Here is a 20,294-nt window from a genome sequence, read left to right on the forward strand (position 1 = left end):
AAATTGTTGTATTTGCGAAAAAGATAAATCCTCCATGCTTTTTCCACATTAATCTGGCCTTTAAATCCATATGCTTACAGACACACACACTCATCCTGTTCCCTTCATCGCCGAAAAACTGTCCATGTCTGCCCTGGAGTTTCTTGTGCTGCTTGGTGGTTCAGGGCCATGCAGTTGTGGTTGGGACAACACACCAGCGTGGGTCATTCCAGACCTCTGTGTGTCCCCCTTGAAACAGTGTCACAGGGTGAATGGGCAGCTCCTCTCTCCTTAGCGCAGCTGTGAAGCTTGAGCATCTGTTTGATGAGGCGAGGCACAAACCTTATTTTCAAAAATATGCATGTGAAGCTCTTGAGGTCGCGGTCCAGGATGGGTCAGCCAACGTGCTGTTTAAAAAGCATTACAGTATTCAAAATGAAATTATTTTTCTCCTTTGAATCACAATAGTCAACTGAAGTGCTTCCAGACCAGGGCCAACTGTTTGAAATTGGATATTTAATTTGTTTTCTGTAGTTTAGCACTGAGTCTCCATATTGTCTGACCATAAATAAATAAATAATTAAATCCTTCAAAGCCAAAAGTAGTTGCCAAGCATGAGACTATTATTTTGCACTCTAATTAGCTGATCTTCCAGAATAAGAATGAAAACAACAGTTGGCTGCATTTAGTTTATTGAGGTACTGCCCAAACTAGGACAATACTGATGGTGGAGTTCAGACTTTTCACCATCAGGAGCTTCAGCCATCCCTGCCCAGATGTAGCCCCCATGCAACTGAAGTGTGATCAGGGAAGTGGCACCAAAGAAGCGCTTGTTGTGTACCAGTCTCACATCGCACCAAGTTTTCCTTTGATTTGGTTATGTCTCTGCACTGATTGAGTTTGTGTGCAATGCATCATTAACTCGCAGTCAGAGACAGCACACAGCTAACAATTTGACTACAGCATCTCTGTTCCAAGCGTTTATTGATTATCTGAGGAAAGTTGTGACCAAGAGCCACAAAATATTAGACAAAAGACAGGCTTGTAATATTGAATTGAAAGTAGACGTCATTCTCAGCACAAGAGCATAAATTGCTTTATCATCCTCCCTTTTCACAGGATGACCCACCTCTGACACAAATGGTGGATTTAATGTGTGGAGGATTTAAAGCTTAAGCTCCCAAAATTTCCTCTTTGGCCATCTTTGCTACATGAAGATTAAGTGTGCTGCTAATCAAAAGAAGCTGCTGAGCAATTGGCTAAAACTGTTGAAGCCGTTCTCAGAAAATAATGGATATATGTCAGTTTTGCTGTGGATCTCATTTGTATCCTACCAATATAGAAAAGTATTAATATATCCATTTCTAGGGAAATGCAACCTGAAGTATCAATGTAGAGTGCAACTAGGACTATGGCTATTGAAGTGATTTTTCAACAAATCCTATAAAACTCTAAGCAGTGCTAGATTTCAAAACAGAACAGCATTTTGGCAGGAGTTCACACAGATGGGTCTGTAGTAGAGCATCACGGGGGTTTTGTTCAGCTAGGCTTGGGGAAAGTTCAGGGCAAACAAGTTCTCATTTCATGTTGTGCTTGTGAACATTTTCATGGTTACCTTCCCACCACCTGGACTTCTACTTCAGCTCAAGGCTTTTTGGTCAGTTGAAGGAAACATTTGATTTGAGTTCAGGTGAGTTTTCACTGAGAGAGGTTGAAACACATTGACAGGAAAAGAGCGAAACCAGAACTTTATGAATTAGCAGTAATGACATGTCTGATGAATGACATCAAATCTTGACTGAAGCTAAGGCAACAGTGAGCAGAAGACAGATAGAAAACGCAGAGGAAGCCAAAAAGGAACAATGCAGCAACGATAAGATAGTGGCCTGGAGAGAACAATGCAAAAATGATTTGGGCTAAATTTGCACCAGAGAACGGTGCCTGGTGCCAAGAAAGAAACCCAAGGAACATGGGAGGACTGACTGCAGTATAACTGATGGGTGTAGACAAGAGAGAGCCCAGGTGTCAGGAGCAGGGCTGGAAGAAGGAGATCAGAGGCCCAGGACTCCCAACAGCATGGGGACGTGGTTTTCCCCTTGTCAGAGATTAAAAACTCCCAGGAAAAGCCCCTTGCTGCAGACTGGAGTCTTGGGAATACAAAATAAAAAGGTGGAAGAAGCAGAGAAAAAAAAGAAGCTCGGTGGTAACCAGAGTGGAAGTGGGTGAGGCAGGGGAACAGGAATCAGTTCAGACAGACACATCAGTTATTTATTACTGTTTGTATCCCGATATCTTACATCTCAGAAGGAAGGCAAAGGCTTTGTCCTCAAGGGCCCGTTATCTGCGCCCGAGGGCGGCTGGCAGTAGCTTGGTTCCCATGACGTGGGACCATGTCCCTGCGATGGAGGTGACGCCAGGCTGACCTTGAGGTGCGGTGACGGGAATGGGAGCTCGGAGCACTGGGGTGGTGACAGGCTGCGGTCACGTTTAATCTTGCCCTGCGGGCAAATGAACTAACCAAAAGAAACGTGTGCTGCTGTGAAGGGGGGAAAAGAGAGGTGACAACGCAGATTAGGTCTGAACATAGTGTGAATGGCATGCTTCAAGGAGTCCATCTCTATTCAGTGAAACACAGAATCACAGAATAGCTTGGATTGGAAGAGACCTTTAAAGGTCATCTGATCCAGCCCCCATGTAGGCATGTGCCTCGCTGCAGGCATCAAACAAGTCCTGCAGCCTTGACTGAGGATTAGGTGTAAGCCTTTTCTGTTTTTCTAAATTAAACTGATGCTTCAAAAACTTTGTGAACTTGAAATCAGGGACAGCAAAGCCAGTCTTGCTCTATTTTTTCGTATTTGTTCCCAGCGTCTTGTTGGCAAAATTGTACTCTGTGTACTTTCACAAAAGAAATCTAGGACATAATTATTTGAATAGAGAGCTATATGTGATAAAAATCTGTTTATACCACAACATCTCCAGCCAAATGATTGACGTATATGTTTCTGTCCTTCCATTGATGTAACTTTTCAATTTCCTGTTGATGTCTAAGCTTGATTTATTTTTCCATTTATTTGGGTTTTACAAAGAGCACTGAAGAGCTTGGCACTTAGGTCTCTTTTTTTTCATCATTTCAACCCTCTTAGTCCTCGATCACTTCATTGTTTCTGCAAACAATGAAGAAGAGAGATGGAAAGAACAGCTGTGAACAGCTGGTTTGCTCACCAGGTGTCTGACTGGTATTCAAGTATCCTCTTTTGAGGGAGGCCTGTGTTCCCTGAAAACCCCTGAAAAAGCTAAATCCAGAGTTCAGTTTATTTGCTGCCTTGACACATGATGTGACACAGATTTGCAGAGATTCTTGCGAGGAGCCTGAAAAATCAAAACAAACAAGAAAAGCTGCTTCAGGAAACCTCATGGGGTTTTTTTCTCTCTGGTCATACCCCAGCTGAATGAAGCAGAGAGCTCTGCAAGACCTTCCCAGGCAGATTTTAGAGAATCCTTCCTCTTCTCATCATCCAAATCCTCTCTGTCATCTTCACCCACCGTTGTGTTCAAGAAAGCAACAGTCAGGATGCAGAGCTGGAGTCCTCTGGTTTTGTGGGGACACAACCGTGGTGACTCTTGTTTTATTCTGCCCGCAAACCTGCACACTTGGGCAAAGAGCCTCCACCATTCCCAGCTCACAAAAGTCCCCTGGCTCCTTGAAATTTAGCTACGTGTGGCCAGTTGTCCCAAGAGTCTTGAAAGAGAATCAAGAAAAAGCAGATTGAATTCAGAAGCAAAGCTGATTTATTGCCTGCAGATTTGTAACACGATCACAGCAGCACTCAAACATGCCCCAGGAATAGTGATGTATTCCTTACATCCCACCCCACTGAGGTTTATTCAAGGCAAACAGAAAGAGAGGCGAACACCCGCATGTCACCCTGAGGACAGACGTACAGATTTTGTGCTGAAGAGAACCATTCAGCAGCTCCATCAGCAATGGCAGAAATTGGTGTGCAACGTTGCCAAAAGTTGGAGCCTTCGGTTCCCCATCTTCCAGGCTGGGCACTGGAGTTTCTCCTGGATTCTTTAGCACCTGGCTTTTCTGGAGGGTCACTGAAGGGATCTGGTGCCTGTTCTCCTCTTCCAGGCTGCAGTTGTGCCGGTGAAGAAGTTTCTGTCCCCAGTGCACGCCCAGCTCTCATGCACCAAGTGCCTCTTTCTAACATGCTCCGGCTGCTCCAGTCACAGTGAGCCAGATCTGCAAAATCACGATTTACTGGGCTTGAGGAGGGAAAGAGTGTAGCCCTTAATCTTCATAAGCAATAATACAAGAAGCCACAGTGCTCTAAAACGAGAAGCTATAGCTCTCACTTTGTGATTTTTCATGTTAAGTGCTTTACAACCTATGATAATAATTGTATTTCTGGCAATGTAGTTAATAGCCCAAGTTCAGCTAAACACATATGCCTGAGCTGAATGCTGTGTGTGCCTAAATCCATCCCAATTCAGCAAAGCATAACAGCATGTACTTCAGTGCCAGGGAAATCAGGGAAGTGTTTCCTTAAAGACTTGGCTAAAGTTGTCTATGCAGCAACCCAGAGCAGTGGAAAGGATGGAGAGCTTACAGAGCGTAACTTTGAGATTGATAGTAAACTCAGATGCAGCCATGTCTATGTCATTCTGATTTCATATCTGCATTATCTTGATTAGCTCTTACAGAAGATGTTACGGGGCAGAAGACAAGCCAAGCGAGCAGCCCAGCTCCAGCAGAATCAAACCCAATCTGAGTGTGCTTTACCCATGTGTGATCGATTCCAGGAGACTTGCATTCAATATGAAACATTTTCATTTTCTTACTTCTGTTAAGTCATTTCACCTTAATACTGAGAAGGTATTTACATGTGCATATGTTTCTCAAGCAGATGAGGATAAGCGGACTGACTAAATCTTGACTGTTGATATTGGCCTAGTTATATTGATGAAGTTATAGTGATACTGGATTTTAGTTTCACATCAAATCTGTCTTCCTGTTTAACAAAAAAGTCAATTACATTTTAAAGCATTCCATATGAACATTCTGCATCATTTGCATTACACCCTACTGGAGATCGTGAAAAGGAGCGCTGCCTGCCACACCTCATGGACCCACTGGCTGGGGTCACAGCATCATAGAGGTCGAGCTCTCTCACCCCCCAGTCTGTTTGTCATGCATCATCCTGGACTTGTGCACAGTTCTTTATCTTTTTGCTTGCAAAATCCAAATCCAAAGCAAACGTCACAGCACAAAATCAGATCCTTCGGGGTTTTGTTTCTTGCAGCACCAAACAGAGCCAGCCCAATAGGAGTGAACATCCACACCCCATTTCTGTTTGATACATCCCAGCTGGGCCATGGGTTTGAGAGATATATCTCACCTGGAGCCCTGAGACAAAGAAAAAGCAATCAGAAAAATAGCTGATCAGCATCTGCCCCCTCATGGTGACTGGCTTCGTTTTACTGAGGACCAAATCCTCTCCAGCAGAGACTTTTCTGGTAAGATGATATGCAGATAAAGGAAATTGGATTTCAGTCAGTATGTTGCCCTGCTGGGTACAAAGGCCTGTAGCTGGGAAGTGTTTTCATGCAGGTGATAGCAACAGTGTCTAAGCTTTTAGGGAAAGGAGTTGAAGATGTGCAGGGAATATTCACGAGCAGTGCTTAATATGGTAAGACTTCAGCTTTTGTTTTGGGCTTCTGACTTTCTTCACCACGGTTCAGGATGTGCTTAACCTCAAGTGCCAGCTGTCTCTGTTACCTCTGTAGGATTTTCATAGTCTCAAACGTTTCACTGACTAATGTATCTGTGGGTCTGGGGTTCCAGGAGGGAGCTGCGATACAAATAGCTAAGTAGACCAGTTCTGTATTAAAATGGCTATTTTGTATTTTTCTTTTCCATCTTTTGTCTTGTGTATCTATTGCTTTCTCAAAACCAGCATTTTAATAGTTGTTTTCTAATGTTCTAGAGATCAAATAGATAACAAATAGACCTCTAAAGCAGAAAATGGTTTAACTGCTGCACTCAAGTGCCTCCTGAGAAAGAGCAGCAGATAAACCCCAAACAGTGGAAACTCCTTTCTCGCTTCAGCTGCTGGCAAAAATGTGACACCACTGACCAAAAGAGCTCAAAAAAGTAGAGCTCCCCTTCCTAATGAGTGGGGTTCTGTCTCGTACAGGGGAATTTGCTTGAGATGTGGGGTCCTGTGCTGGGCACAGGGCTGAGGCTGCTCGGGGTTTCATTAGGAAAGCAACAGCTCCGGCGTGTGGTCAGACTGGAGAATGCTCTGCTGAGGAGCGAACAAAATCTGAGCTCAAAGAGGCCTGTAGGAAAAAACAGGGGTGTAAGTCATGATACTACCTTGTACGGTTTGCTTTGGGTGCTGCGAATTGAGGCGTGTGCTGCTGGGCTCCTGCCTGTCCCTTGTCCCTCGTTATTTTTAGCGGTACTGGTCAATCCTAGTCCTGTTTCACTGAAGTCCTCAAATGTATTAAATTGCTTCCTGCACTGTGGAAAATAGGCAGTAGGGGACCCGGGGGAGTGCATTCTTGCAGGACAGGACACTTCTGTATGCAGAGTAAGGGTGGGGTCTGAGCCCCCTTGCACCCCAGCGGAGCTTGTGCTGGGGGAAGACAAGACCTCAAGAGCCACACACTAAACATGCTTGTGTGTGTCCCCTTTACAAAAGCCAAACACTGTTCAAGCAGGTGTTTGTAGCACCCCAGAGCTGTCCCCAAGGAGGAGCTCAGTGACCATGTTTCTGCCACTGTGTGCATAGCAAATCTGCTTTCACTGGGTTTGCCCTGAGCATTTAACATTTGAACTTGTAGGTATTGGAGTAACTAGAGTTTGGTTCCTGATTGAGCCAGATTTCTCGCCAGTGCCCTTAAATCTCTGCAGTTTCCCTCTTAAGCTGACTTATTGTATGAGAAAGGCGAAGGACGTGGCAGCTATGAGCGCCCACCTTTGCCGTCCCCAGCTGGGGGACAGGGCAGGACGAAGTGCTACCCAGGAGGTAGGTCTGTCACTTCAGATACCCCGTCTCAGTCCATTTGTTATTCTGTTTGAAATGTGCTGGGAGTTCTGTCATCTGTATTCCCCTCTTTCTCACTGCGCCAGGATTGAGGAGGTTTATTTCCCAGGGGCTATTTTTAGCCATGACACCGCAATTAAGCCAGTCGAGCCTGGCAGTTTGCAGCGCGCTGGCTCCAGACATTGGCTGCTGTGAGCAGCCCCAGCTCCTGGGAACACAATAAAAGCATAAATGCGAGATCTTCTTCCTGTAAACCAGGCCCTGGGTGCAGCATTCGGGAGGTGTTTTGAAAGCAGAATGTATTTTCACTCCAAAGCAGTGTTTTGGCAAGCTGTGGAGATGTAGAAAGGGTGCAGGCTTTTCTCTCTCCTAGAGACCATGTCAGCAGCAGCACAGAAGGTGGTGCAGTAATCTAGGCCCTGATTTTGCCTTTTGAAAAGTCCCCCTGAAACCTGGCGTGATGCCTATCTAAATTAAACACTTAATGTCATGTATCTCTCAGCTACAATATTAGACAGAAATCTGAAACCAAGCCACTGGAGTGGAGGACTTTAGAGGAGACAATTCAGGTTTGGCAAACTTGCTGATAATAAATGCAAGGGAGAAAAATCCCCTAAACCTTCTTTTGCAAGCACAGCGCTGAGTTTTCAGAATCCAGGACTAGTTTAAAATCCCATCTCTTTCTCAACATGTGAACTACGTAGTATTTATTACTTTGGTACTAATTTTTTGTAGTGGAACATAATTGAATTTAAGACCATAAACACTATCACCTTTCAAAGGCATTTTGGAGGGATTTTGAAAAGACTTTCAATTCCCGCCGATCATGGAAACAAGGTCCCAGCTCTAATTGTTATTGCTTTGGAGGGGAAGCGTGTAATCAGAAGCCTTAACCTGTCTGGAAAAATCTCAGCCTCATCTCAGTCACACTGAACAACCAAATGCCTACTCTGTTCAGATGTGGCACATGATGTGCAACAGATGCACAACGTGAGGGTCACGTAAATGTGCGTCCTTGGTTCTGTGGGTTCCCTCCTCCCTGCCAAGCTCCCGCAGTGCTGGCCTTGGGATTGCTTCTGAATACAAACTTCTGGGCTCAAGAGAGCTGGGAGGGCAGACAGTGGGGGACACAGATGATGCTGGCCTCAAAACGAGCGGCATTTGTTGAGGATGGCCCCATGACATATTTCTTACTCACAGCTTAGACGTGCCGGATTGGATTCCTGCTGACACGTAAAGCCCTTTTCCACAGCTCTGGCAGCGCTAAGAGCTGGGACAGCCTAATCTCTTCCTAAAACCCTCCTGCGCTGTAATGCTGACCAAAACCTTGGAGTTTTGCGTGGAAGTGGCAAGGATGCTGACGTAGGGTCTGTGGTGCTCATCAGCATCACCTCCTGCCCTTCCCATCTGCCTTCCAGGTATCTTACACACTAGTACTTCTCTTTTTTTGGAGGAGGAGGGGTGGTCTCTGTAGGACAGTTTTCTAGGGAAACAAGCAAGTGCTGCATGGGCAATGCATGGCAGGTATATGTGTGTCCCTACTCGTGCACCAGTGTCAGGGATGTCAATCTGGAAGATGCAAAAAGTACTTACAGTTTTATGGTTGGTCAGCCACAGGCAGGGGACAGCCACATCACAATCTTCACCCTTTTTTTTAGCAAGCAGAGGCTACAGAAATGCTCAAGTCGTGTTGCACCTTCTTGTACGCAGGAGACTCAAAGGGGACACAGCAGCCAGTGGGAAGCACGTTCCTACAGCTCATTTGTGCAAGGACTGGCTGGGCAGCGTGTGATACGCTGGTGAGACATGTACCAGTAATGCACATATGAAACTGGGTAATAAAAGTCTTTAATTCACTTTGAAAACCCTTCCATAGCACTTGGGCAGGGGAAAAACTTCTTAGTTGAGATCAGAACCAGGCTTATTAGATTTTGATAAACCTTACTTTCTCCCTAATTTCTTTCTGCATTCATTTACTAATTACACAGCTCATTATTTCTTTTCAGCCCATGAGCCAAAAACCACTTGTAGAAGGGAGGTTCTACAAAATGTCCTTAGAGGAAACCTGTCCATTAAGGAAAGAGTCCCTGAGCAAGGGGGGTGTCTTCCTGTCAATATAGCATTCAAATTTAGCTTCTGCCACTGTAGGCAATGTGGCATTAAAAGAAGGCGCTTAAGTTATTAAACTGAGCTGCTTTAATCATCCAGTTCGGGGAAATCCATTGCTACAGGAGACCTGAGGATTAATGTATTTTTACCGCAAAGCCAATACATCTATTCCGATCAGTTAGCGGTCGCTCACTTGTGCATATGAAACTTCATTCTCTGGGTTTGCACCCAATAGTATGGGACCAAATGGAGTTTTATTTGGAGATTGACCCTGTTACCTTGAATCTCATCATTCTGGTAGCTAGTTATGTTATTTTGCTTCTGGTTTTCCTGATCTCCTGCGTGCTTTATGACTGCAGGGGGAAGGATCCCAGCAAGGAGTACGCTCCTGAGGTCCCTGCGGACACCCAGCCTCCGATCCGGCTGGTGGTGATGCAGCAGGGCTCCCCCGGCACCCGCTGGGCAAAGGGGCTCGTCTCTGCCTACGAAAACTCCTCCGACCTGCCGGGGAAAAGGACTACTGTTGTGTAAGGGGACCCTGCCTTGGAGCTCTCGTTTCTGCTGCTCACCTTGCCTCGTCTGCTATGTTTACTCTCCGTTTGCAAAAGGATATCGCGTTCACAAGGTAAGTTGAGATGCCAGTTTATTTGATACCATATCGTTGCCAACGGGGTCATTTTGCATTCGGCGGTGATCTGCATCGATACAGGCTTGCAGCCCTGCCTGCCATCCATAAAGAGACTGATTTCCATTTACGCTGCTGCTGCCTTGCAGCCCACTGGCAGTCAGAGGCAGTGACGCTGTTATCTACTCTGACACTGAAGAAGGGCCTTGGTTTAATCTCGCGTTGTGCTCAGCACTGTTATTTTTGCGGGAACACAGTGTTCAACGCATCCCACCCTGATGGGCCGAGCCATGCTGCCCTGCAGCCTCGGCACATCTTCCTCAGCCCGCAGAGCGCAAACGACCTTGGCAGGCTGTTTATCTCTCCAGTGAGGAAAGAAAAGCTAAGGATTTTAAAAGGATAGAGATAGCGCCTTTCTGATAGAAGCCAGCTGCTGCTCCCATCAGAATTTAATACTTTCCATGTTGTCTGTAAGCTCCGCAGAGGGCAGTGCCAAGCCTGTCTTGGCACTTACTTTCTGTAGGAAAAACACGAGCTCTGTTATTACAAGGCAGAGCACCCTTTGCCCTGCACAAATCCCCTGACAGGATACAATATGCTTCCTGGAAAAGCTGGGTACAATGCCTCCTGCCCAAGGGAAAGTGTGAACTGGGGTAAATTTACCAGTAATGTGATATACATGAGTCATCGCCGCTGTCTGCCCCACTGAAATGGGAATTTCTGACCCTCTGCAGCAAGTGCGACCTATGTCCTGGACTTCAATGTGCATCACCACGTGTCTGACCCTGCCTCCTCCCCTGAGCCTTCCTTCAGCTCTACCATGTTCCACCTGGGCCACACAAAGGCTGTTATTCTATCTCCAGTAAATCTAATGTTATCTGCAACAAGTCTTTTTGTTCTTCATATAATTTGGGAAGCTATAACCTAAAAGCCTTTTTGGCTAACAAGTTTCTTCCACGTCTTGCTGGTTTTCTCCTTCTTGGTGTTAGATGGAGATATCCTGAGCATCTTGCAAGCTCTGGTCCAAGCTGGCAGCATGGGAAGGTGCTGGTACACTTTGCTGTTGAGTGAAACTGCACTCGTGCCGGTCTTTGCACGTACTCTGCATCTGGCCATTCCATCGCTGGTCCATCGCTGTTTTGTGCCTTGCTTCATCTTGACTGTGCCTCTGTTTACATGTTTTCCTACAGGATTAGGCAGTATTTTAAGGCCTGGATATCTAGCACAAATACTGTTTTGGAATAGGTGCCATTTGCAACTGAATAAGATGTTGGTAAAAATTGTGTTCATGTGTGTTCAGAAGCAGTGTGAGTTGGAGAGCGTTAGATGATAGACAAGGATTTAGGAAATACACCCTGCTTCCTATTGTGCCCTTGGCTTATGGGCAGCTCATGTTCCCATTGTGCTTTGCTCCATGTGTCTCTGCTTCACATTAATTTTCTCTGCTGTTCTGCCCTCTGCACTGAGATTTCTCTCTTAGACGTTTGTGTGGTTCATAAGGGGATTACTACAAAACTGGCACTCTACATTCTACGAGCTAACCCCAGCAGGTTCAAAGAGAGCAAACTAAAATATGCTCCAACAAAGAGAGGATGGAGCGGAGAAATTGAACACTGGGGAAACATGGACATAGAGCCTGAAGACACTTGCTTTGGGCGAGCTATGGTCATCATGGCTGCGTGATGATCTGTAGCTCTTTGGCTTGAAGGGAACTGAGTGGTAGTGGGAGGATTTATTGCTGTTCTGCAGGAAGCAGGGATTCAGTCTGCACTGGCTTGGTTTCAATTGGCTTTAGTGCCCTGTTAAAGTTAGGTATTGCTGCTTCTGTAAAGCCTTTATTAAAGGGTTTTGCAAAAACAACAGAAAAAACAAACAAAACACAACCGAACAAACAGCACCAGTTTTCTAGATTTCTCCAACATTAGTTCAAGTCAAACATGTCATTAAATTCACTGAAAATATATCTTTCATGGGAGCCTGTTCCACTGTAAATATACTGTCTAAGCCTTGAGGTTGTTTTTTTTTTAATCCCTAATAAGCCACCACATATGAGTAGAGGATTAGTCCAGACAGACTAACCCATATTCAGGAGGGAGAATTCCTTCCCATGCAGGGATTTTTTTAAATTTTATTTGAATTTGAAAGGGAATAAATATTTTATCACTTTTTTTTTTTTTAATCATATTGTTCTTATTTTCAAATGTTCATCCTCTGACACTGCTAAGTATAGAAGCACAATAGCATGTCCAAGTCAAACCCCTTGGCTCTAAGAAGAGCTTAAGAATATCTTTTACTGCCTAGAACTGCATCACCTTGTGTTATCAGCTATTCAGCTTGCACGATGTTGGCACTTCAGTGAGAACGCCAGGAGGTAGGAATTTATATTGGGTGTTTAATCGGGAATACTGTTCATCCAGCCATGTGCCAGTACTATTACGCTTCATGCATAGAGGAGCCCTAGAGCCCAGAGTGCCATCTTTTAGATGGCTTAAAAATAAATGCAGGCCCATGTCTCTCAAGCTACTTTTGTATTTTTTATAAGGCAAAGCATTGACCTGCATCTCCTGGTCCTGCTCCAGTCCAAAAGATGTTGTGATTCTCCCAAGGGCTTGGCTCCCTGTGCTGTATCTGTCCCATCATGCAGGGTCTGGGTGTTGAAGGCAAACGCGTATGTGCTGGTGATGATCCCGAGGGGAGTCCTGCAGCATGAACCCAAAATAGCTGCGTTTCAGTGGTGGGTGAAATGACGGCCAGAGCTGTGGTGAGGACACACACGAGGGAGGCGTGAAGGAAGGATGGGGGTGTGCGCTGGGGTCTGCTGTGGCTGTGCTGCCCAGGAGGACTCTGATGTAGAGATATGGTCCTTCGTGCTTGAGGGATAGAAAGTCAAATTAATTGTTTATAAGTACATTCATAGCAGAAAGCTAGCTAACTTAACCAGCAAAATCATACCACAAATATTAAAAAAAAATGGGTAAATGAGAACAGCTGCCATCTCTAGCTTCTGTTCCAATTCCTAGTTTTGTCTTGTCACTCCCTCCTTCTCACACGTGCTGGTTCCCTTGGAAATGCTGCTGCTTAGTTTCCCTCTCCAAGAATAACGCTGTTTGACATTAACCTTTCAAAGAGGCGTTTCTACCCTAATGCGATCATCTGGTTGCAGTTTTTTGGGGCAGATACTTGTCAGGAGGCATTGGAATCCAGCATCTGGTCGCTCACCCAGGCTGTGGACAGGTCAGTCTCTTCCCAGCTCGGCAGCAGATGCTCTGTGTGGGCAATGAAACCGTGCCCTAGTTTCTCCATCTGTTAATGGTAGCAATAATTGTTACACAACTGAGGTGCTGGGTTGATTTCATTGATGTTTAGGAAGAAACATGACATCCTTTCATGGGCAGTGATATCGAGATATTGTTAATTAAGAATGATTATATATTTGTCTCTTTCCGAGTGCACAGGAGACTTGGACATATTGTTTGAGCACCCACATATTACACTCCTGCAGTACTGAAACTTATTTGGACCACAGCATAGCTCTTCATTACCCTAAAAATACACTGAATTTTAACTTAGCTGCTATTGACTTCAGTGTGAGGAAAGAATACAGGCTTAGCATCCACCTCTATTTGTACTAATGATATTGCCTAAATCATCAATATTTTTGTATAACTTCATTAGGTCATATTTTTCATGTTCTTTTTTTAGCTCAACCACTTATTTTAAATAAAATAAATTTACACATTTGGGCCAATTGTAGGTCTAATTGTAGGTGAGGGGAGGCAAGAATCCAACACATCCTTTCCCCCAATGCCACCTTCAAATGGCACGACAAAGGTCTTGACATTCTGAGGCGTTAATGTGAGCTGCTGCAAGCTTATTGCTGGAAACTGAGCGTTCATAAATCAAATCCAACAAGCATAAAGGTGGATTGAAATAATATCTCTAAGTAGCAGCACTCAATTCAATGTCTGCATGTGCCGTGTTCATTTGGTGTAGCCCTGTACTGCTTACCCTCCCCAACAACAATGAAAAAAGCCAGTACTTAATAGTGTTTATTACAGGAGATTTCTTTCCTATTCTCTGCATGTTCTTCCCCTCTCAGGTGCATATTTAGCACAGACCTGACATGTCACATGCTTGTTTCCTCAAAAAGAGGAAACCTACTTGTTTTCCTTCCTTCCCAAAGAAGGATGCTGCTGTCTTGCTGGACCACAGACACTTCGTGTGTCCAGAGCCTGAAGGACACGTCCCTTAGCAGAGAGAAAGGTTCTGTCTGAATGTCAGTCTGCTCCCTGCCCAGAGCATCGCAGGGATGTGGTTTGCTGCCCACGGGGCTCACAGCAATGTTTCCATTGAATCATTTCTCATCAGCCACCAGCAGCTCTGCAATTTCCAGCCCTCCAGGCAAAGCACGCAGGTTACAATGGCAGATAAGGTATGAACCCAGGGACACTGCAGGGAAAGAAAATCTTTTCACTGAGATGGGAATAGTATTTTATCATTTTTTGGGGCAATAGTTTTAGACCAGGTTTATGCTGGAACTGGGGTGGTTTAATAATGGATGGGTGTCTTTATTACTAGCAAAAACTCTGATGCAGACATGATTACACCAGGAAAAAATAATTTGACAACAAGCATTATTTTGCTTGCTGAAACTGTGCATACTAACTCGGCAAACAACCCCCTTAATTAATTGAAGCTCTATTTAGAGTTAATGCAGAGACACAGCTTGTAGGGACATGCCATCAAGTCTTTTCTAGTGTAGACAAGGCTCTATAAAGCTGCATTTTTACTTATATACATCTGCAGAATTGAAAATCAGGGCAGCGCTGGTAAAGCCAAATGTTTTGTCCCTGGGGTATTGAATAGAAGGCAAATCTTTGGCATCGAGAGGCTCTGTGTTTGTTTTGGGAAGAAGAGCTGGCAGAGATCCCAACACTAACTCTGAACATCTGAGGAAAAGGCTGGCTGGAAAGAATTATGTCGTGACGCAGACAGGGGAAAGCCAGGAAATTCAAAGCCAGGACAGACTCCCACCTTAACTCATTCTGGCATGGACAAAATAATTGTGAAGTGTTAACACCATGTCCTTGGGATACTCATTTACAAAATGTGCTGGTGTTTAAGAGCTGCTTGGGAGGATGGAGGTTTTTACCAATTTGTTGCAGTAGGGGTTAGAGAACTGCTTAGACAAGTGGGAGCTTTAAGCCATAACTGGAGGAGGAGATGCAGCTCATCATTGTCATGTCTGTGTGTTTTAGCGACTGTCTTGGTAGGGTTATTTTGCCTGGGAGGACACATGTACTCTCCTGTTTTTTACCTCTATATAGTTGAAGGGACAAAGGACCCATTATCTTTCCCTCCAACTTACTTTGTCTGACCAGCTTTGCAATGTGGCAGATCCCACGGGTTCCCTCCTCTTCTGATTTTGTGTTCTCCGTGTTACAAAAGTCCATCTGCTTCTTGAGTGACAGTTCAACCGCCATTAGGAGGATGCAATATACTATCGCGGGCTGGTTAATGGCAAATGGTTTTGCAGATGGACTTGCTGCCCTTCCCCTTTTGCAAACAGAAAATTCTGTGTCTGCTTCATCTGCTTAGGGTGAATTGGAGGTTTTATTTTTATGTTATTGCGGCAAGAGGGCAAAGAAAGGTCCCAGCAGCGGGGGGGCTGAGGGGTGCTTGTTAGCGCTTCCCCCAGGGGTTACTGCAGCCTGTCCCACAGGGCAGAGATTCAAAGCCGGGTCAGGCTGTGGGGCGGCTCTTTCCTGTTGTGTTCAACAGCTGCTCGGGGGGAGGCGGGTTGTGACTGTGGTTTGCTGTGCCCTTTCTGCTGGGAAGCGCATGGGGTAACCTGGAGTAACAGACCTTAGAGAAGCCAGATCATTTCAATTTCTTCAGAGCAGAAGTCAAGGCATACTTACTAGATGAGAAGGATGAAGGAAAATGGCTTCAGGCCAGGCTGTGCCCTCATCACACAAGGGTGAAGTGCCTCTCTTTCTACACTTAGCAAAGTCTTACTCCTACCTGGACTGGACTAGGTCCAGCTTTTTGCTATTGCTTCCTCTGCAGGCAGGTGTACAGCTGCACTCTCACCTGTCTGCAATGCAGAGAGCACCTTTGATCTCCAGCTACTTCCCATCCTGCGCAGACGGATGGACTGAAAGCTGGAGCTCAGCAGCTGCCTGTGTGTGCTGAGAGGCCGGACCCGCAGATACGCAGCCCGACCTCACTGGGTTCAGCGTGTGGCAGTGCTGCAAGTGTGGGGCAGCTTCTTGTCACTGCATCCTGTTCAGTGCAGGGCTTTAAAGCGTCCTCTTGGGTCAGAAGCATTTTACCGCTCTCGTTTGATGTAAGTGCTACCCCATCAGATTAGCTCTGGTCCTACAAGGCACCAGCTTTTCCTTCTTAACGGATAAACCTCCATCAGCCAGATCACGTCCATCTCAGACTTGAAGAATAACCCACAAGAAGGCAACAAGGGCTCAGATAAGCTTGGAGTTCAAAGGGACACTTTGGGCTTAAAACTCACTGTGTGCCTGATTGTGACTTTAACCTGGGGTGGGGACAGCAAGTGCCTGAGATGACTGGAGCAGGGCAAGGCCACGAGGTTTCAGAGAGAGAAATAGGTTTGTAGGTACAGCCCTGGCTGCCGGCACGGCACAGGCTCCTGCAAGGGGCATGTGGGGAAGTCAGAAAATGCTTTAATGTTTTGCCACGGATTTAGAAAATTGAAACAATCATAATGCGTATCTCCTGACAAAAGATAATAAAGAAAAGCAACTGTATCAGCTTCTTTGGTTGTCATACCCATATTAATGTGTAATGCATGCATATACCTACACACTGGGAGATGTGTGTCTTTGTGCACATAATTGCAGGTTGTTGTATAAAGATTGCAGGTTCTTCTATTTTAACTGTGTAGTACAGTATCCTTAATTCAATGCAGAAGTCACTCCAGCTTGATTCTCATTCTTCACCTTACCTCGGATCACGCTCTTTCTCGTCTCCAGAAGCTCACAGACGAGGCAGATGATTTCATAGCCAACTGCATAAAGCAACTTGTGTCATCTTTCCAGAAAGCATGTTCTGGGATACAGGTACAGCCCACCATGTGTACTTTGTGTCTCCCCACAAATCATTGGTCTCTCCCTGCTCCAGTTTTTGGATTTGTGGGGGCCAGATTCTGCTGCATGAACGTGGACCAGCTCCAAAGCTGGCGGGCTGCGCTCTGCTTCCCCTTTCCCCGCTGCAGGCGGGAGGTTACTTGAGGTAATTCAATGGGATTTCAGTGGAAATACCCAGGGGTGACATGAGTGCAAGTGCAATGCAGGAGAGAAGGTCCAAATTTGCATGGGTACAACCACGATTAATATTTGGCTGCCACGCTTCAGAGCCTGTGTCGAGACACGATTTGGCTGCTGGACATGCTGCCTGAGTGTTTCTGCAATCCGCTTCTGGTTTCAGGCCCAGCGGCTCTCTGGCTGTTGGTTTGCACACTCCCTTTGTTGCTTTTTGTACAACAACACGACCACTAATTGCTCCAGCTAATTAACTGTTAAAAGACAGTGTCTTGGTCCTCAGACCAACCCATGGATTTGAGGAGAGCTCTTCTGAGAAGCGAAGGCAGTTGCAGTTCTGCATGCCCTGAAAGCACGTCATTGGAGCGTGCACCTGGGAGGCACAGCATTTCGCTTTGTTTTCCTTTCGAGGGCCTCGAGCAATGTTTTTTCTTAGTCATCAGTCAGGATGCTTCAAGCGGACAGACGGCATTTTTCAAGTGGAAATGGAAGGAATGAAATAAAATAGTTGTTTCAGTTTGAACTAAGATAATTTGGTTAATCAGACTATCTTCCTCTGACGTCTGTCCATGAAATACAAAGTGGCCAGCAACAGCTCTGGCCTTCAAACTTGAGTCCTTCCTTAAGAGACTAAGTGTCCTGTTCAGCAGAGATTTCACTGCATTCCCAGGGCTTTCCTGTGTTATTTAAGCTTTGATAAAAGAGCGAAAATAGCTTCTTTGTTTCTTTTGAAGACTGCAATATCTGGCAAAGCATCTCATTCTCTGGGTAGCTTTGCACCTTCAGAACTGGGGTCCTGTGGATGAAGCCCCACCAGGTCCCCCGTGCAGAGGGCATGTGTGATGCTGCTGGTCCAGCAGCGCTGGGAGCAAGACCCTTGTTTTGGTCGACCAGAGCTCCCAATTCTGGCAGATCTGTACAATGACCATGCACCACAGAAGGCAAACTTGTACACAAGCTATAAATCATCAGGTCTTTTCTTTCCCTACCTTCTGCATATAAGGTAATAGCAGTCCTACTTTCTTCTGGCAATGCAGTAATTTATCATTGGACAGTGGCTTAATGAAAACACTGCTGTTCTCCCTGTAATTTGAGAATCAACATTATAAAGAAGTCCTTCCTTGACCTTTCCCTCTTGGCCACTCCTGGAAATTAGTGTCCTCATTTTAATGAGCTCAGAGGTTTGGGGAGTTGCAAAGAAAAAAAAAAAAAGAAAAATCTGCTTAAAAAAATACCTTTCCTCCTCTTGCAAATATGTCAGGACATGTTTTTAGATACAGAGCTCTCTTACCTGATCAGGCTTGTGCTCTCCTTATTCTGTGACTTCTCCAGCTGAGCTATTTCTTGGCTCTAGCCTATGGTTTATGATGCAAGGTCATGTTTACTTTGCGTGAGGTAAGTTGCAACATATAGACCAGATCTTCAGCTGGTACAAATCATCCAACTCTTTGCTCCCCTCTTTATCATTTCCGCAGTCAAATCTTGATGGCAAACCATGGGTCACTTGTTTGTACGTGTATATATACATATACACAAACACACGCATTTGCAATATATATACAGCTTTGCAAGGCTTCCCTTCCAGGAGCTGTATCTAAACTGACATTGCAATTGTATAAGCAAAATGGAAGAAAATGCACTAAATGGAAATGATAGAACAGAATCTTTTTTGTTGAGTGAGATGATGTCTTCCAGAACTGGTGTTATGTGCTCAATCAGATTTAAGCCCAAGCTCCTGGCTCTGGAAACACTCCTCCTCTCTTTTACCAGCCTGAGTGCCTCATTAGAAATCCAGTTGGCTTTCCCAGCCCACGGAGAGGGATGGGTACCTCCAGGGAAATTCAGATCTTAGTTAGATTTGGTTTCTTCTGAAAGCTGAAGGTGGTGATGCACTTTATTTGGATGCTTAAGGTTCAGCGGTAAGAACGCAGGTTTGGTCTGTACTGTACATTTTGGGTTTCTGGTCCTGGAGGTGGTGTGAGTGCAGCTTGATAAAAGGACCAGTTCTGTGTCTTAGAAAATATTTGCTCTGTGAATTAGAATTCATATGGGTTTGGATGTTGTGTAAATAGTAGTCTTTTGTAGTAATAAGCACATGCTATCTTGCATACATATTTATTTAGCAGCAAGACGGAAAGCTTGGAAGAGAATCATGTTTGCAAAGGGCTGTAAGGGCAAATGTTTCCTTTTCATGTCAATGTACAGAACATAACAGAAGCCAAAATATAATTGAGAATCTGCAGGAAAAATAATTTATTCTATCAATGTCAAATACACATGCAAACCAGTATGGCTCTATATTTATATTTGCAGAGATTATTAGCACAAATAATGGTGAAGTGAACAAAAATAAGCCATAGTGAACATAAAACAAACCATACTGAAATATGGGCGAAGTGTCAGTAAACCTTTCCTTGCCGCTGCTTCAGCGCATGGATCCACCGCTAGTGCCGAGCGCTCCCAACCGGGACCGAGCAGTTCAGCTATGGGAGAGCCCAGGAGGAAAAGATAGTGATTACTGTTTATGAAATCAGGGTAAAATCTAGATGGAGCAGCCATATGCAAACATAGACATTGCTTTATGAAGGGATGAATGTGCATGTATAAAATTCCCTTAGGCCTTAAATCACAACAAGTGTCTTGAGGTGATGCTGCCCCAGGATGGGGTTGCTCTGCAGAGAGCGGGACCTGCCATCAGCCAAGGGGTTCCTTGGTTAAGGGCAGCTGGTTTTAGCCCATTTTTAGTAAAAAACGCAAGAGTTTCACTATTTCCCCTGCAGTGCAGCAGAACACAGGGCTCACTCCTTCAATGCTGCATGAAGTCCCAGCCAAAGAAAAGCAATTGCAAATTCCTTGATCGTGTCAAAAAGAAGTTTCCCGTAGCTGACAGTTTCTGACTGTGACCTTTCTGGGGAGCTGGGTGTTATTGTTCCAGGTGGGATGGTTAAGAGATACCAGCTTTGCCACTACAAAATGAGGAAAACAGCTGCAGTTTGCACAGTCAGGTAGCTAAGCATGGTCATCCCTGAGTAGGATTATTGTGTTACGCTCACCTGGCTGTAGCGCAGTAAAAATTATACACGCCTCGTCTCCCCGGGGATTTTACAGCTATGGAGCTGAGGCACATTGATTATCCTGCCAACAAAACAAGCCGTTCTCCTGTGCTGAGGATGGAGCTGCAGCTTGGAGCTGGAACACCAGGGGCCAGGCCAGGTCAGGGCTGGAGGT

General features: G+C 45.2%; 2 protein-coding genes across 3 annotated transcripts in view; both read left to right on the top strand.

Moving 5' to 3' along the window:
• Positions 1-8,951: 8,951 nt before the first annotated feature.
• Positions 8,952-20,294, top strand: part of SMIM36 (small integral membrane protein 36) — a 37,392-nt gene continuing 26,049 nt past the window's right edge. The window contains exons 1-2 of one of the 2 annotated variants that reach the window (XM_065034783.1): positions 8,954-9,768; positions 10,503-10,655. In XM_065034783.1, the coding sequence (XP_064890855.1) occupies positions 9,345-9,674 (330 nt within the window). In that variant the 5' untranslated portion in view covers positions 8,954-9,344 and the 3' untranslated portion in view covers positions 9,675-9,768; positions 10,503-10,655. Of the gene's footprint in view, positions 9,769-10,502; positions 10,656-20,294 lie in introns of those variants that run through there. The other variant, XM_065034781.1, reaches the window with a different exon arrangement.
• Positions 9,640-20,294, top strand: part of MMD (monocyte to macrophage differentiation associated) — a 36,704-nt gene continuing 26,049 nt past the window's right edge. The window contains exon 1 of the mRNA XM_021288538.2: positions 9,640-9,768. Coding sequence (XP_021144213.1) covers positions 9,728-9,768 — 41 coding nt within the window. The 5' untranslated portion in view covers positions 9,640-9,727. The remainder of the gene's footprint in view (positions 9,769-20,294) is intronic.

The sequence above is a fragment of the Columba livia genome, chromosome 18, assembly GCF_036013475.1.
Source record: "Columba livia isolate bColLiv1 breed racing homer chromosome 18, bColLiv1.pat.W.v2, whole genome shotgun sequence".
In the NCBI taxonomy this organism is placed as follows: domain Eukaryota; kingdom Metazoa; phylum Chordata; class Aves; order Columbiformes; family Columbidae; genus Columba; species Columba livia.